At 48.3% G+C, this 17,594-nt stretch overlaps 1 protein-coding gene across 1 annotated transcript in view; it reads left to right on the top strand.

Annotated features, from left to right (window-relative positions):
• The first annotated feature begins 3,533 nt into the window (after positions 1-3,533).
• MAML2 (mastermind like transcriptional coactivator 2) overlaps positions 3,534-17,594 on the top strand; it is a 215,866-nt gene continuing 201,805 nt past the window's right edge. The window contains exon 1 of the mRNA XM_059824357.1: positions 3,534-3,941. Coding sequence (XP_059680340.1) covers positions 3,534-3,941 — 408 coding nt within the window. The remainder of the gene's footprint in view (positions 3,942-17,594) is intronic.

Below are 17,594 nucleotides of genomic sequence, written 5' to 3'. Positions count from 1 at the left end.
GGCTGCAGACTTAGGGAACTCAGAGCTTCGACAGCAGTAGTGAATTCTCACAGAAAAATGTTCTGGCATGACAGCTGATGTGAGATGACAGTATCATGTAAAAAGGACACAAATTAATGTAGACAGAAGGAAAAAAAGTAAGTCAGGCCCTGTTATGTTAAAGTTTTATCGTGCGTGTTTATTACAATGCCTATGACACAAATTGCAAGTGATGTTACGATGATGTTAAGAACCGTTTGCTTTTAAGAAAACTGACAGCTAGCCAATCCAAAATCGATAGCGGTACCCAGGGGCTGGTAACATTCGCCAGAGTCTTCTGGACAAAACTTGAAAAGCCGAGGGATGGATTTAGGGTATTTCCTTCTCTGAGACACCAGGGGCAGCATTTGCTGCCTGTCGAGCGGCCGGGACTTGCAGCGCAGCCCTGCAACCAGTTCTCCTTCGCCCTGAAAGGGATGTATTAAACCACAAAACGCGTGAGATGCTGCTTGGCAAAAAGTGAATCTTAATCGTCTAACGTTAAAATTCAGAAATCTTTGTTTTGAAAGCTCATTCTCGGAGTTCTGCAAAATCTTGTAAGAGAGAGAGAATTCCGGCAGCTGCCTTCTGGAGCGGCACCACTGATTTCATACTCCCACAGCATCTTTGAAAACCCCAGCCCAGACTTCATTTAAAACACCCTTGCTTATTCTCCGTGAGGTTCGTGTGTTACTGGTACACGTGCATTCTGTGACTGACCCTCTTAAACCCAGCAGTGACATCTGAGCTATAAGGAAGGAATAAAAGCCCTAGTGAGGCCTGAAGCAAAGGTAACATTGTCTATTATTTTACAAACATTAAAATTTCATATTTTATTCCAGCTGTGCCAGCCCATTGTTCTCAACAGATGCACGCTACCGTTATGTATCAAATAATAACCCACTCTTCCTCAGCTGTTCAAGGTTAAACAAAAAAATCCCTTTTTCCTGTTAGCAGTAATGCCTTCCTCTGAAGGTAGCACATCCACAAACCCGGCTTCCCCAGACCTTGTCCCTCAGCCAAGGATCAGTCTTTGCTGGGGCAAATGTGGGTCTGAATGTGCTGGAGACTCTGGCCAGTGCTCACACAGCCAGATCCTGGAAACCCGCATGGATGTTTGTTCCAACACGAAGGAGATGGGGGTCATGAAAGCGGGGGCTTTCATATTTCCCATGTGTCTAGTGCTGCGTATCTTTTATGTGTTAGGGGGGAATTTCCAGGAATGTGTCATTTCATAATTGGCATTCAAAGCGTTTGCAGGTATGAAATTTCTGTATTCTTCCGACTGGACCCACTGCAGAACTAAATGAGATGATGCACCCTTGTATTAGGGGCTGTAGAGTCCCAGAAGACCTTAGAGGCTTTTCCATCAGCAGTGTGTCTCTGCATGCTTGGGGGCCATTTTTATTCCCAAAGAGGTGTGTGGGAATTCAGAGAATACAGCCACAGTAGCACAACAGCGTATCGCTTTAATAAAGCCGACCAGCTCCCAGCTATTCCTGCATCCTCCTTCACAGCTCACCTACAGCAACACGCAGAACCTGACGGCTGCCAGTTGCAGCCAGGCCAGTACCAGGGGCCAGATCTCCCAGTCGGCCACCCCTGCTCCAAAGAGAGGAGTCGGGCAAGAGAAGCACCAAGACTGTGGCTTTCCCAGGGAGGAACCGAAGTGCAGGTGCTACGTGACTTGTCCTGGACACCCAAGAAGCTCGTGTCAGAGCCTGGAGCTCCCACATCCCAAGCCTGACCTCGCGTCGTGCACTCCTCCCGTGCATGAGAGCGCCCTAGAAGGCACTGCTTGTTTTTCTGCCGTCTGTTCCAGAGAAATCCAGCTGGTAGAGGAGCGCAGCGCCGTGATTTATTTGAGAACTCCCTCGTACTCGCCTGAAGGTCTCGCCGCCGGGGGAGGAGGGAGAGCGGGAGGCTGCGCTCCTCGGCGGCTGCTCGGGCGGCGCACCGCCCGCCCGCGCCCCGGCCCGGCACCCAGGTACAGGGCGAGGAGGGGAAAGGGGATTTCCTTGGCTTCCTCCCATGCAAATACCTCCCGCGGAGCGGCGGCGGCCCGACTCCCCTCCGCGGCCGCTGGGAGGCTCCGCGCCTCGCCCCGGCCTCCCCGGCGCCGCGTCCCCGGCCGCGCCACCGGTGACACCCGCCTCCCGCCCCCGCAGCGCCCCGCACCGCGGACCCGCTCCGCGCCGCTCCGCTCCGCACCGCACCGCACCGCACCGCACGGAGGGGCAACGGGCAGCGCCGGCTCGGACAGCCGGCGGCGGCAGCAGCGTCCGGCGGAGGCAGCGCCGATAACCCACCGGCAACCACCCACCCCCCGGGTCGGGGATGGAACATACAAAAACACAAAGGAAAAGTGGCTGGACTGTTCTGGGTGCAAAATGCTGGAAGTTTGTAAGTGCAACTCTCCGTTTGTAATTACTGTCTGAAGAGGGGCTGGCTTTTTTTTTTTTTCCCCCCCTTTTTTTTTTCCCGTGCTTTTCTTGAAACTGTACTTGAAACTATTCAATATCTGGGAGTATAAGGGAAAGTATGCGAGAGGAGTTCTTTGCCTGGGTTCGTAGCTTGCTGCTTTATTGCTAAGGGGGGAAATAAGCACTGAAAGCAAGACGGATTTTATCCAGTGCCTGGATTAACTGAAGGCGAAGCGTGGTCTGGAAGTCCACTGACTGACATTGTTCCGGACCGGGGGATCCGTCTCTTATTTTTAGAGGAACTACAATTTAGCGGCAGACAGTTGGACACAGTAATAAACCGAAGCGCGGCCAGCAAAGAGCGGGCGAGAGAAACGAGAAAGCACAAAGACTAAACTAACCCGAGCCGCCTCCTCCTCCTTCCCCGGCTCTTTATTTGCACATTTACTAAAGACTTTAAAAAAAAAAATAACCCAACAAACCCCACTCCACCAAATCTACGAGATTTTTGGTCCGCCGGGGGGTTTCTCCGTGCCGCCGAGCACGGCAATGCCTTTCCTTGCATAAATTTCCACTTCAAGGAATAACCCCCCCGCTCCCCCGAAATAAAATAAAATCAATAAACCTGCCAAGTCTCACTCATTCCCGAGGGAGATCTCCTTCGTCCAGGGATTCATTTCGGAGGCAGCGGCTCGCTTTATTATTTTTTTTCCGCCCTCCTCCCCCGGCGGAGCCCCCCCCCCCCCCCCGTGCCCCCTCCCCGGGCGCCCCTTCCGCCCCGCGGAGCCCCTCGGCGGGGGCTGCCCGGCCCTGCCCGCCCCTCCCGCCCGGCCGATGCTGGCACAACCTTAGCGGCCGCCGGACGCCCCCCCCGCCCCGTCCCACCCCCGATCTGTCAACCCCCCGCGGGGCCGTCACCGCCCGGGGGCCGGGTGGGGGTGGGCTGGGGGCGCGGGGCTGACCGCCCTCCGCCCCGCCGCCAGCCCCCGGGCTCGGGCTCCCGCCGCTGCCCCCGCCTCTCCGCCCCCCCCCTCCCGCTCCATGCGGCAGTGAGGACCGACCCATCCGGAGGGCCAGGACCGGCAGCCAGCGATGGGCGACACGGCTCCCCCCCAGGCCGCGGGGCTGGGGGCCGGGCTGCTGGGGGGGGGCCCGGCGGCGCCCCGGGTGCACAGCGCCATCGTCGAGCGGCTGCGGGCCCGCATCGCCGTCTGCCGCCAGCACCACCTCAGCTGCGAGGGGCGCTACGAGCGGGGCCGCGCCGAGAGCTCCGACCGCGAGCGGGAGAGCACCTTGCAGCTCCTCCACCTCGTGCAGCAGGGGCAGGGCGCCCGCAAGGCCGGCAAGCACCCCAAGGCGGCCGCCGCCGGCGGCTCGGCCACCCCCTCCGCCGCCGCCGCCGCCGCCGCGCCCCCGGACTACCACCAGCACCTCCTCAGCAACGGCGGCATCAACGGGGAGCAGCCGGCGGGGGAGCAGCGCGCCTCGGCCCTCCTGGCGGTGAGTCACAGCGCCCCCTGCCGGCGGGGAGGGGCCGCGACGCGCGGCAGTGAGGAGAAGCCCCTGCCCCCCCCCCCCGCCCCCGGGCACCCCCTCTCCCCGGCAGCCGTCCCTCAGGCGAGGCGCGAAGGTGGGGTCAGCGCCGAGGCCGAGGCCCGTTCCCGCCCCAGGGCTGTCTTGGGGGGGCAGCCGTGGCCGCCCGACCCGACCTGCTGCGCCTCGCGCCGCCCGCGATGGTCCGTAGCGGGTGCTGGGCCCCGAGGTGGCACCGAGGGTGCGAGGAGCGGTGGGCAGGTCCTCCAGGCCCGGAGCGGGGGAGCTGAGGGACATGTCCTCCCTCGAAGGGATTATGGGACCGCTTGTTGCTTTTTTAAATCGGGTTGTGGTCCCAACAGCGCCTTGCGTGCCATTGCTGTTGCCCCGCCAAGGCGGTGACAGCCGGCATCCCTGAGGAGGGGCGCCGGTGGCAAACGCCGTCAGCGCATCCCCGAGCATGGGTGAAAGTGGCGTTCAGGTATCGCTCATGTTCAAAATTGCCCCCCTGCCCCATTTTATCCTGTTCGTCGGGGCTTCAGGCGGCTGTTTTCACTCAAGGCAGCAGTTTGCTGCCGTGTCCCTCGAACTCGGCCAATACTTATGCACGAGGCACGGGCAGTGCCGCGAGAGGAGGTCCCGTGCTGCGGTTGAGCGTGTACCTCGGCCTCCGGCAGGCGCTCGCAGAAGCAGCGCTGCGCGGGAGCGTGCAGCGACACACAGCAGAGCGACGGCGTCTCACGCCCGGTGCTCCGAGCACCAGCTTCACCAGAAAGGGTCGGTTTGTTGTTATCACCCAGTGTGTTTCGCGGAGCAGAGTTACAAGAGTTTTCCAGGCGCTGCTGCTTTGTAAATGATATGTTGACCTTTTTCAACTGGAAATCGCTCTGAACATGTCAAGGAGGGAAAGCCTTGTCTCCTGTTACTTTATTATGAGCAGTCCGCGTACCACTCTTTTGAAGGCATACGCTGCACTGTGCTGCCTTCCAACTCTTAATTCTCGGCACACATGCGAAGTATTAAGAGGAGTGACTGTGTCCTGATAGGCCCGTGGCTGCTTTTCCAACGGCTGAAAATAGATCGCTCCCTCTGCTCCAGACATCAAGCCTATCTTTCTTAGGGCCTGACGTATGCTAAAACGGGACCTTTGTGGTTGTTTCTCCCTTCTTACCCGGGAGTTTGCTGCAGTGCGTGGATCGACGTTTGGGGCTGCGTTACTCAGCATCATTCGTGAGGGTGATGATGTAAGCGTTAATGTGATAACATTGTGTCTGAGGGGAGTTTAGGCACTTAGACCTGACTCAGTGTTCAGATTAAATCTCCCCACGTTCCTCGTCACAATCAAGAAAGCCATTATCTTATTTTTCCAGTGTGTATTAATGAAACGCTTTGCACTTGTCTTACGGGAGGAAAAAAAAAAGGCTTTTGCCTAATGATGTACATCCCAGAAAAATCTACTTTCTGAAATCAGGGAACAGGCCTGCGTGGGGTTTTGTTGTTTTCAGGTTTTTTTACTAGTTGTTACTATTATTATGAAATAGCTGGAGGCAGCTGTTTGAAAGTGCTCAAGGAAACAACTCCAAAGAAAATATTGAAAGTTTTTCATCTTTTAAATGCAGAGAGGTTGTCCTTGTTTCTGAAATACCACTAATGATTGTTAACCTGCTCTTTGCTGGAGAATGCAGTGCACAGCCTCACTCCACATTGCATGTTGCGTAACCTCCCAGATAACTCCGCACATATGTGTTTTTGACAAGGGAAAGGTCTGACAAAGTCCCCCTCGTTTTTGCACGCTAGCGTTCCATAATCCTGCTGACAAGGTACATGACTTCACTGAGCATGACGTTTGGGGCCCTGAACCATGTTTTGACACTGAAGAAATGCTGGCTCATGAAGCAGTATTGTTGTAATGGTATCACTGCACATCACTGATCCTCCCACTCTGTGCTTGACACAGACATTCCTCATTTGCTGCTCTGGCAGGACTGCCTAATTAAGGAACAGAGAAAGGCATCGGTTCAAAGTCACGTCTCTGTGTCATGGAGGCACATGTTGCCCTTACCAAGAGCTCCTTAGAACATTGTTGCAAATATTAAAGAGGAAAAGCAAACCACACAGTGTCTGAGTGGGATGAATTCAAGTGGCTGAGGGTCACATATCAGGTAGCACAGCACTGTGCTCCTGTTCTTGAAAATTCAGAGGGCAGGGATGGGCCAGGAAATAATGGGGTCCTGCCTTCGCTCCAGCCATAGCTAGAGGAGGAATTTGCTCTACCAGTTATTCCAAGGGCACTTGAAGAGGAAGGATGAGGCAGACTAAGCCTGTTGTCCTGTGCAATATAAATGGATGGGGAAGCGAACCATCTCTAAGCAGAATTCATCCCCTATGGGGTGTTTCCCAAGACGAAATCCAGTGGAAGCCTTATATGCACTACTCCTCTAATTCCAGACTTTCTGCTTACAGCAGACAGCAGATCTGAGGTGCGCAGGGTCCTGGAACAAGGTGCAGCTCTGAGCTTCAGTTGTGGCAGGTACAGCTCTGGCACAGGGAAGCACAAGACAGGAGCGTTTGTGTGAGTCTGACACTGAGCATGTGAGATTGGACACATCTCTGACTCCACAGGGAGACTGTAAAGCTCCACCTGCCTTGCTGTAGGTCCACCAGTTAAAAAAAAAAACTCCGCACAGATAAGCGCAAAGGCAGTCATAACTCTCTTTGGGGAGTTCTGGCTATCAGGACACTCTGTCTGCAAAACCAAGATTGTCCCCATGCTTCCTCTCCCGAAAATAGCCGGGTTGTTTCCTTTGCTTTGCAGGTCCCACTGCTCTTGTTACAAGAGCGCCTGCCACGTTTAGTGGCATTGGACGGGTCGTTTACACAGTTGGACTCAAGAGTAAATAATTGCCACTCAATAACATTTGAAACAATGTTCACTTGAACATATCAAAGAGCTTGAAGTGATTATCTGATGTTGTGGATACTATTATTTGATAATTGTCTTTTCCCAGTGGACAGTTTAAAACAGGCAGAAGGGAGAGTTTTTAGTGGGGTTTGGTTTGGGCTTAATTTGGCAGTGTTACTTTGATTTTTGAGAAAGCATCTTTGGCAGAAGCATTTTCTAATTGGAGAGTGGAGACCAGATTTTTTAGCTGAACCAATGGATGTGGGTGCATGTGAAGGAGAAATTTATTCTTCGGGACACAGCTAGGAAAGCTTTTGTACTTTCTGCCTTACTGCGTTTCCCAAGAGATGACATTTGTTTATTTGTATGGTGGTGTTACTTTTCGTGGTGCAGAGTGGAACAGATAAAGTATTCTGTCTTTCTTTTATACATACAGCTATATGTATGTATATGCCCTCCAACACTTTGCTGTTTATATTATTTATGTTATATATAAACAGTTAGCTCTGGAAGGCATTCCTCAGTGGCTTAAGCATTGAACTGGTAATACCAAAGTTCCTGCACTGCAGTTTCAAATCTCCGGTGGCCGATTCATTCCTTCATTCTTCTGACATAGGCTGAGCACTGTTCATTTTGCCCTGTGCAAGCCGGGAACTCTGTTTCATGGGCATTATTGTATTATTCTGGTCAAGTTCTTTCATTGCCCCCATCACACTGGTGGCTCTGAGTGTGTTAAGCAATGTTTGCCATCAGTCACAGGTGACTTGTTCTACTTTCACCCATCTTGAAGTTGTGCTGAATTTATCATAGTAAGGATTAATTTAAAATATTAATTAAATAAATTAATATTTTCTGTACTCAGAAGAGTGACTGTGAAAGTGGACTGCTGCCCAGATGTAGTCTGCAAGCAGGTGAAAAAGAAAAGGGAAAACAGTCCCATAAAGATGATGTAGCCAAGGAAGAGGGGAATGGGTTAATTCCTCCTACTCTCCTAAATTCTCATCAATGGCAGTACAAATCTGGAAGAGTCAATGGGTTTGTCCCAGTTCCTTGAGGACCTCAATGGAAGACAGGGTTGCCTGACTGGTGCCAAGAGCCAAGTCTGGCTTGTAAAACCTCAAGTTAGGCAGTTATTTTACGCGGAGATCCTTTAATGATGATGGAAGGACTTTGTTTTGTAATAACTTTTTTCTATGATCCGCACCGTGCTTGCTGACATTTGTCCTCCCCTGTGCTAGCATTAAAGATCCCCAAGTATTTTAAAAAGAAGGCTTGTGCTCCGGTATCTTTGGCCCAAGTTTACATTTCCCCATCTCCCAAGCTCTTTGCTTTGTTTGCTAGTTGGCTGCCAGGGTACCCTGCAGAAATAGCTGCATTTTCTGGTTCTGGACGTACGTAACTTTTGGAAGTGTTCTGAAGCAAGCAGTATAAGGTGACCAGCTATGGTGTGAAGTGATGTTACGGTGCAGTGAGCACTGGTGGATTAAAGCACAAACCATTCTGCAAAGCTGGGGTGGGATCTTTTGACTAACAAAGTCTGGTACCAAAGCAATGAAATGTTCTGTTTGTGAGGGGAAGGACCGCTGTCTGCTCCTTATGCTTCTGCAGGAGTGAAGCTGGGTTCTAATAAAGACAATTTATGTAGCCGAGTCAGGTAAAATGAATGTCACATTGCCTTTGTGGGTAGAAAACTTTGATCTGCTGTCATGGGCCCTCTGGCCTGCTGGGAGCCATTTGGTTAGGATGGACATGGGCGCCATTTAAAATCTTTGTTCCCCTCGGCTGGGAGAAAGTTTTCCAAACCAAAATCAGGAAGACCCCCTGGAAGCTGCATAACAGCTATATTTAATGAATAGTTCAGCAAGTGAATTTGTTAAATATATGCTGGTGTAGGAGCCTTTTCAGTCCTAGCTCTCCAATCAAATCGCTGGCCTCCTTTGAAGCTTTTTAGGCTTTGGATGCATTTAATGAAAGTCTCCTCCATTCTGAAACTGTTTAACAGACTGTTTACACCACCAAAGTTTCTGTAGGTAGCAAGCAGAGGAACAGTTTGTCTGCCTGGACTTGACACACTCTCCAAGGCAAACCCATGGGCTTCTTAACTTCCCTGACTATTATGGCACGTCCTCTGATAGAGCTCTCACATCCCCTGCAGTACTCAAATTGAGTCCCTTGTGTGTAGCACCACAACAAAGGAGAGTGATATACAGCTTCTGTTTCTTCTGCTCTTATAAGTGTGACTCCAGCAAAAATGTTAGCCGCTCTGTGGGGAAATCTGAACCTTAGAAAGGTACATCTGAGTCAGAGAAGCTGCTTTGCCGCAACTTTGACTTATCTCACTATTATTACTTCTCCCCTCGCAAAGAACGCTGCCTGCAGAAGGTGTATGTGGGGTTCGGTTAGCTTGCAGTGACCAAAAAAACCCCAGCAACTAGGTTAGTCAGTTAGCAGGTTAAGAAAGGCCATAACATGCCTCTCTTCCTCTTCCTAACTGCTGTCAACGGTCCTTTCTACCAAGGTATCATCTTTGGAGGCCAATTGTAAGTCTGCCTTTCTTATTGAGTCTGTTGGCTTCTGAAACTGAAACTTCGCCCATGTCTCATTACTGAAAAAGAAGGGCTCCATCCTGGTCCCTTTGATAATTTTGGGAAGGGTGGTATCTCCACTGCTCCATTTATATTGCACCTCCTATGAGGTGTAGGAGGAGCTCAAGCTGTCAAGCTGCTCCAGCTAACAAAGCACTGGCATAGAGGTGCCAGCTCTGCCAGCAAGCGTCTCTGTGACCTTGCACATGTCCGCTGTTGTGCCACTATTTCCCTTCTATGCTTGAGCTCTTCAGGCAGCACCGTTTCACTGCCTAGCACATGGGACCCCAGTCTCTGCTGAGGGCCCAACTCTAATCTCATAATAATGACCTGACACCATCACTTCTATGGAGTTCAGGAAGGTGATTAAAGAAACTACTATGAGACACTTTTGAGGGCATGCAATCAGCTACAAGGTACGTAGAAGAGCTTTAGCCACGTGGCTGCTCCGAAGAGAAGAGGAACATGGTCTTTGCTCTTTGGCCTCTCTCTGCTGTCCGTATGTCAGCATTCCCCTGTATGACTTCCCAATGATGGTAGTCCCGGCAGCAGTAGGATGAAGCTGATGGGATTCATGACAGGACTGTGTTTTCCACAAATCTGAATCAGTGGCTGTAGACCTGAAAAGGATCTTACCCATATCACGCTGCTACAGTTTGGAACAGCTTTGAGCAGTGAAAGAGGCAGTGGTCTTTGCTGCAGAAAAGAAGGAGTTGGTGCCAAGTGAGATTTGGGTCACTTTTTCAACTTAACAGTATTTTGAGACAGATTTTTTCTGGGTTGGTTTTCTTTTTTTTTTAGATGAAAGCATAAACTATTTATGCCCCAGATTTCCCAAGAAAAGCTTCCTATAGCCACTTGAGAGCCAACTTGCGAATTTGTCATACTGTCCATAATTGTACTGAAGAGCCAACACCAATGCTTAACACAAAATACCTGCAATTTTCAAGCAACGCTTCTTAGGTGAGCACGCTGTAAACTAAAAACTCATTGTTTGTATTCTGACTCTAGGATTACTCCTGTTATTTCACTTCCACAAACCTCAGTTTCCTCTATGAAAAATGCTATTTATCACCTTTGTAAAGTGCATTGCGATCTGATCGTGAGTTTTATGGCTTAGAAGCCAAATTCATTCATAGAATCATTAAGGTTGGAAAAGACCTGTAAGATCATCAAGTCCAACCATCAACCCAACATGACCATGCCCACTAAAACCATGTCCCACAATGCCACGTCCACACGTTCCTTGAACACGTCCAGTGAGGATGACTCCACCACCTCCCTGGGCAGCCTGTTCCAATGCTTCACCACTCTCTCAGTAAAGAAATTTTTTCTAATATCCAGCCTGAACCTCCCCTGGTGCAACCTGAGGCGATTTCCTCTTGTCCTGTCACTAGTCACTTGGGAGAAGAGACCAACACCCACCTCTCTACAACCCCCTTTCAGGTAGTTGCAGAGAGCGATGAGGTCTCCCCTCAGCCTCCTCTTCTCCAGACTGAACAACCCCAGCTCCCTCAGCCGCTCCTCATCAGACTTGTGCTCCAGACCCCTCACCGGCTTCATCACCCTTCTCTGGACACACTCCAGCACCTCAATGTCCTTCTTGTAGTGAGGGGCCCAAAACTGAACACAGTATTCGAGGTGCGGCCTCACCAGTGCCAAGTACAGGGGCACGATCACCTCCATAGTCCTGCTGGCCATTTCCAGTACTGGAAATACAAATCCAAATGGATCTTTTACATAATCACATGACTCCCAGACCTGGATTTTATGGCACCACGTTGCCAAGATTCACAATAAAAGTGCAAGATGTGGCAGTGCTCCTTCTTTTTAGGAGAGAAAAGCATTTCTCAACTTTTCATTCATAATCATAAGTGTGTGCTTCATATTTTCTTGCTTTACTTGCTCTTGATTCTTCATCAGTCTGTACTCAAATTAGTCTCCCAATTAAGTCGGCTGTGTCCAAGCACTTCTTGTACTTGATGCTCCAGCAAACTGGGAGCAAAATGGGACTGGAACTGAGAGCACATACGCAAGTCATCTGCTCTCCATCGAGGCTCAGCTGCACCCCAGCACTAGCAGGTGGGAGCCACCTTGTCCTGCATGTGTTGCCTCCCATCTGGTAGTAATGGAGGAAGGTTCATGTTTATGGCTCGGGGTGGGAGAAAGACTCAGAAATATTTCTTAATTGAATAACTTACTTACACAAAATTCCAACAAACTTACTGAAAAATTGTCATTTATTTTGTTTTTAATTTGAAAATACCTCACACCCATGGCTTCACATACAGGTGTTGGCATTTCCCTGAAGAAATTCCTTTTGTTCAGAGATCTGTCCTGTAGCTATTTTTATCTGTGTCACTCAGTTTCTGATGCACTTGCAAACCCAGCTGAATCAAGGTGCAGAGAAATTAGTATCAGTTAGAAATCGACATGAAAGTGCTTCTGACACAGTGAGGAAGCAGATCTTGCAAACCCATTTACCTGCTGCCTGAGCCTGCAGCTGGCTGAAAGACCGGGTAAGATCCTGGACTAGCAGATGAAACCCCAAGAAGGTTCATCGTGGCTATTCTGTTTTGAAACAAAACATGCTATTGTGCAAGAGTCATCCCTGTGGTACCCAGGCTTTATTACAGAGCTCTGCAGGCACCTCCCTAGAGTAGGTGTTATACAAACACCCAGTGAGAACCGTGCCCTTCCCTGCATACCTTAGGGCCTCAAGAGACAAGATACACAAAGAATGGAAGGAGGAACAGAAGCACAGAAAGGTCAAGTGTCTTGCCCAAGGTCAAACAGCAGGTCAGTGGCAGAGCTGGGAACAGAGCCCAGATTTCCTGACTCCTAGTCCAGCACTCTATTAATCATCTCTTTGCTTTGTATTCTGCAGCCTGTTACTGTCCATAGGAAATGTGAGGACGACTTTCCAACAGCTTCAGAGTTACTTCTTAGTTTTGGAAACTATTGATCATCAGCACACTATTGAGATAAAGAGGTCAGGTACTGGACATATGCGCTAGATGATTCAGAACTGAAAGTGCTCTAGGTATCGATTTCATTCCAGGACACTGAAAAGCTCATTTCATAATGCCAAACATTTCTTCTAAGTCAGATTTTTTAAGTCTTTTTTCCCTTATATTGTGTACAAAGTGATTTGTTTTTACAGAGTTACTCATCACAGTTGAACTCCTACATTGGTGCTTGCCCTATAGATTACTTCTTCCTTGAAAATGAGTTACAACAGTCATTTAGTTAGGAGGGCTTTTCTTCTCCATGCAATTTACCAATGAAACAGCCAGAAAACCAGAGAGTCAATAGTCCTGAGACACTTGTGATTCTTACTTATTTTCATTCCTCACTGTACGATGTATTCAGTTTTCAAAGTCTTTCAATGGAATTATCTTGATCACAAAGTTAATTATACCTGTGAGATTTTTTTTTTCTTCTGAAAAATTTTGACTTGAGGCAAAACTCTGGCTACCGTGGTAATGACTTATTGAGAGTCTCTTATAAACAATAGTATAATCACTTTCTTATAGCCATGGCAACAGCATTTAAGCAATGAGCTTACTGAACACAATGTGCGCTGTCTCCACTGAATAGCTATTGCAGCACTGAAGTGTATGCTGCTCATTTTCAGAGGACTCAGGGACATAAATTATTCAGCAAAACAACACCGCTTCTGAAAGCGTCTTTGAAATTGTTGTATTTTGTACTAGCCAACGAAGGATGCTTATCAGTGCTGACGGGGCTCTGTTTCATTACTGCACGACAGTGTACTCTTTGGGCCAGGTCCACTCCCACTGAATTTAAGGGTGCCTGTCTCAAACCATTTGAGAACTGTGCTACCTGTCGGCAGGATCATGCTTGCCCTGGTAATGTTTGCTGCCATGTGAAATCCCTAATGTGGAGGGCAGAATGGCTCAGGAGGATGCATCCTGCATATATGCATGGTGTGAGGGGTGGTAACTAGTTGCAGAAGGAGGAATTGGTTTTGCTGAGCAAGGGGTTCACTCCAGCAGGGCCGATCCCTTCCTTGGCCCAGAGGATCACCTGGATTCCTGTTCAGTGGTTTGGGGAGGCACCTTGGAGAGTGGCTGGCTTCACAGGAGGCTTCAGAGTTGAACCTCAAGACAAGGAGTTGCCTCTGAGTTTTCTGTTTATTTTGTTTTACAGCTCTCTCATTCAAATAACTAGACCTGGAGGAAAGACCTTGTTGGCAACAGTTGTTGTTTTGGGATGAGTCATTCCACCAGATTTCAGAAATGCCACCCCAGTGACAGTTGGCGAAAATGCTGCATGGGCTGTTCAGTTTATGTTTTTCACTTTGGAAAATCAGACCATTTATTTAGGGTTCTGTTGCTTTAGAAACCATCTCCAGATACTCCAGTTTCCTTCCCTTCCCTTCCCTTCCCTTCCCTTCCCTTCCCTTCCCTTCCCTTCCCTTCCCTTCCCTTCCCTTCCCTTCCCTTCCCTTCCCTTCCCTTCCTTTTTTCCTTTCCCCTTTTCCTCTTTCCCTCTCAATCCCCTCCCCCTTTTCTTCCCCTTTTTTTCCCTTTTTCTCACTGGTATGATGTCTCAACATCTGAGGTTTTGAGTCTTGATTCTGATCTAATTGGTCCCTCCTGAAATCACCTATGGGAAATACTATGGACGTGGCACTGTGGAACATCAGCCTAATGCAGGATCAAGCTCTTTATTTCCTGTCATTATGCTAGTTTATAGTCAATTATTTTGTTTTCCAAAGAAACGCATTCTTTCTGCTTCTCTAAAAGCTTTTGGTACAACATCCTTCCAAGCTAGATACACTTGGTCTTCAACATGGGGCTGCTTACCTCTATGGCCCAGTTCCCGGAAACAGTTATGCATGTGCTTAATTGTGCACACATGGGTAATCACACTGAAATCAAGATGTGTGGAATTAAGCAAGTCTAGAAGTATTTGCAGGGTTTTGTCTTTGTTCAACAAACAGGCCTCAGCCTGGCTGCAGTCCACGACATGCTACAAAAAGAATCCGAATTCAAAAGTAAGTAGCGTATTAATTATCAATTGACTTATTTCCTTAAACCAGTTAATTCTGTACTTTTAAAAACTACTTTTCATTTTTCCTGCAAATCCAATTGCCCTTCCTTTCACACTCATTTTTCCTCCTCAGTGCTCAACTCCCAGCAGACCTGAGCTGCCAGCCACATGATCCCCTTTCATAATGATTTGCATTCCGACATTTCTTTTTTCCTACCAACTTTGTGTATTACCATAATGGTTCCTAGGACATATTTTGGCCAGCTTTTAGGGAGAGAGAGAGTCACAGTGTTTCAGACTTTCATTTCCAAGTGCAGTATTAAATATAATCCTTATAATTATAGCACTGCCACTTGGACCACTGTAGTTCAGGCTATGTCAATATGTCGTCAAAAGCTCTTTTTCTCAGGAGCTGGAACTCAGTCATGTTGATTGAATTGAAATTTGATGGCCGGCAGCTGCAAACACACTCTGGCCCCACCCCCCCTCCTCCCTGCTTTTTTTCCTTTTACCACAAAATCCTCTTGCTTTCTGTCAAAGTCGTGAGTGTACATAACAGAGGTAATGGCTAATGCCAGGCTAAGTTATTCTGAGCCATCCCTTTGGGTAAGTCTAGACTGTCCTTCGAGGGGTGCCCTGAGGCAACCTGAAGGCACGATCTGCTATCCGTGCTGATGGTGAACCGGAGAGCACAGACCCAGGTGCAGCACGAAGGCAGTTCTCAGACTACAGATGACCATCCTTCGTGTTGGACCTCTTAGGATGCCATCAGTGTCGCACTTGGCAGCTAAGGAAGTTGTAGACACTCCTGGGCTGAAGTCTGTGAGGCTCCTGTGTGAGCAGGGCTGGGAGCACTGCAGTCCTCTCCCCTCTCGTCGCCTTGGTCAGTCACCATACAGACCTTGCTATTCATCTAAGCAAAGGCATCAGGACCGGGGTAATTCCCAGCAGCAGTATATACTGCAAGTTTAACACACACTTTTTTAGCCCTAGGGAACTGGGGGAAAAGACCAACTTTGAACTAGGAAAAAAAAATAAAAACTGGTATCCAATAGTTGTATAACATGATCCTCTCATTTTTGGTACTTCAAAAACAAAACAAAACCCCAGCATTCATAACACGAGATATTCAGGTTTTAAAAAGTGCCACTTGCCAATACACAGTAGCTACTTTTCATAAGGCCCTTCAGTCCATGTATTTACAGGTGGACCAGAATAGCTCTGCAGAAGTTAATCCAGTCCCTTGAGTAAACAGTATGTACTTCTAAAACTTTCTATATATACCAACTATATGTGAGGCCTTTGACATACATTTGTACCACACACAATACATTTGAGGGGCCCTGATAGAGCCAGGATGGCTAGCGAGGTCGATAACCCCCTCACTAGTGTACTGGATGTGTGTTCATTCTGTCAAGCCTATGAAGGGTAAATGCATTTGGATGACCGGCGTGTCAAAAGGGCGATTTACTGAAACAGTCCATTATGTGGTTCTCGAGCCCTCTCGCAGGACGTACTGTCTGTGCTTGGGTCTCCCAGGCTGCCATCAAAGCAGAGGCTCTTTGACACAGGTCAGAAGGACTCTTCACCACAGCCTCACGCCACCTCTTTTGGTCACAAAAGTCACACTCATCCCCCTCCCCTGATAAAGTCCTTCTCTGCCGTCCCCCTCCTCCACTTCCCAAAGCTATTAGCCATTCCTCCTCCTCCACATTCACCCCTTTCTCACCTGGGCTGTTGCCCTCCCTTCTCTACTTTCATGCTCCTGACACTGTTTCGTAATTTTGTTTTTCTAGCTTGGAAGGGCCAGAGGGCCAGGCTAACAGAGAGATGCTGAACACATGGTTTCCACATGTTCTCATCTTCCCTCGTACTGCTTCTCTAGCTGTCTTTCTTTCTTTGCTTCAGCTGGAAATCTAATGACCACGAGTGTATTCTCTCCTCCTCTCATTATATAAAGGACGAGCTCAAAGGTCCTGCGTCATTGTCACAAGAAAATTGGAGCAAAAACTTCTGTGAGTTGACAATGCACTTGTAGGTTCTCAGCCTCTCACCGCAGGCCATGGGTGCTCCCAAACTGGGCATGCAGTTGTGAATGCTCAGGCTCCACTTCAGAAAATTATTTAAAGAATATGTGTGAAGTTAAACATATGATTACATGCTTTTCAGTTTGAGTGCTTCTTCCTTGAGGTGGGACCCCATATTAGAGAAGGCATCCTTATTGGCCTGATTCAGAAAATACTTAAGAGTATACCAAAGTTTTAAGAATAGTAGTACATCCACTATTTTGCATTTTTAACAACTCTTAAATAGGGCAGGGTGGTGTGGGCAAGGCGGAAAATGTGGAGGCTCTCCTAGTCATCTCTTACATTTCGACTCATGCTCCGGAATTTAAGTGTCTATGAACTCTAAATACATTTTGGTAGTGCTGCTGCCTACATGCCACTGTAAAGTTCTGTAATGTAATTGTGTTGCATGCTCATGTGCAGATTATTGAAAGCAATCACAATTAAATGAAGAGCAGTTAAGTCTTAGAAAGGAAATGTTCTTACAAAGTTAGCAGTATTTCTGACAGTGCTTGATGGTGAGTTGGACCCTTGGACCCTTGGATTCCTCTTCTGCATCCCAATGATCAATCTGGGAACAGCTAGGAGTCCAAATCTTTTTGACTTATAACATCTAGGCATCTAATCTTCTCTGTATTGAACTGAAACCAATGGGAACTGGACACCTAATTGTATTTTTGGATCTCAGCCTAAAATCTCTGTGGTGCTTTGGAAAATTTATCCCTAGGAGATTTTGCTTGAGTCAAGAATATAGACTGGAGCCATTGCTCACAAAAAACCCCCAACATGTGATGTTGGTGCATCAGTCAATGAGTCATCCATCAGTGCCAGAGGTCAAAGTATTCTTTGTATTTACCTAAGAAGTAGTTACCTATTTACTGTTTGAAATGATGCTTGTAGTACTAACATGACATTTTGGTTTGCTGTACAGTGAAAACACTATTTTTAAATGCCTTGTATAAAGACAGGCCTTGTTGTTTCTTTAAAAGTTAGAAATACTAGAGAACAAACGTAAAAGGCCCATTTCCTTCCTTGCTAGTATGTGTGG

The sequence above is a fragment of the Gavia stellata genome, chromosome 1, assembly GCF_030936135.1.
Source record: "Gavia stellata isolate bGavSte3 chromosome 1, bGavSte3.hap2, whole genome shotgun sequence".
NCBI lineage: Eukaryota > Metazoa > Chordata > Aves > Gaviiformes > Gaviidae > Gavia > Gavia stellata.
This window is presented reverse-complemented; position numbering and strand designations above follow the sequence as displayed.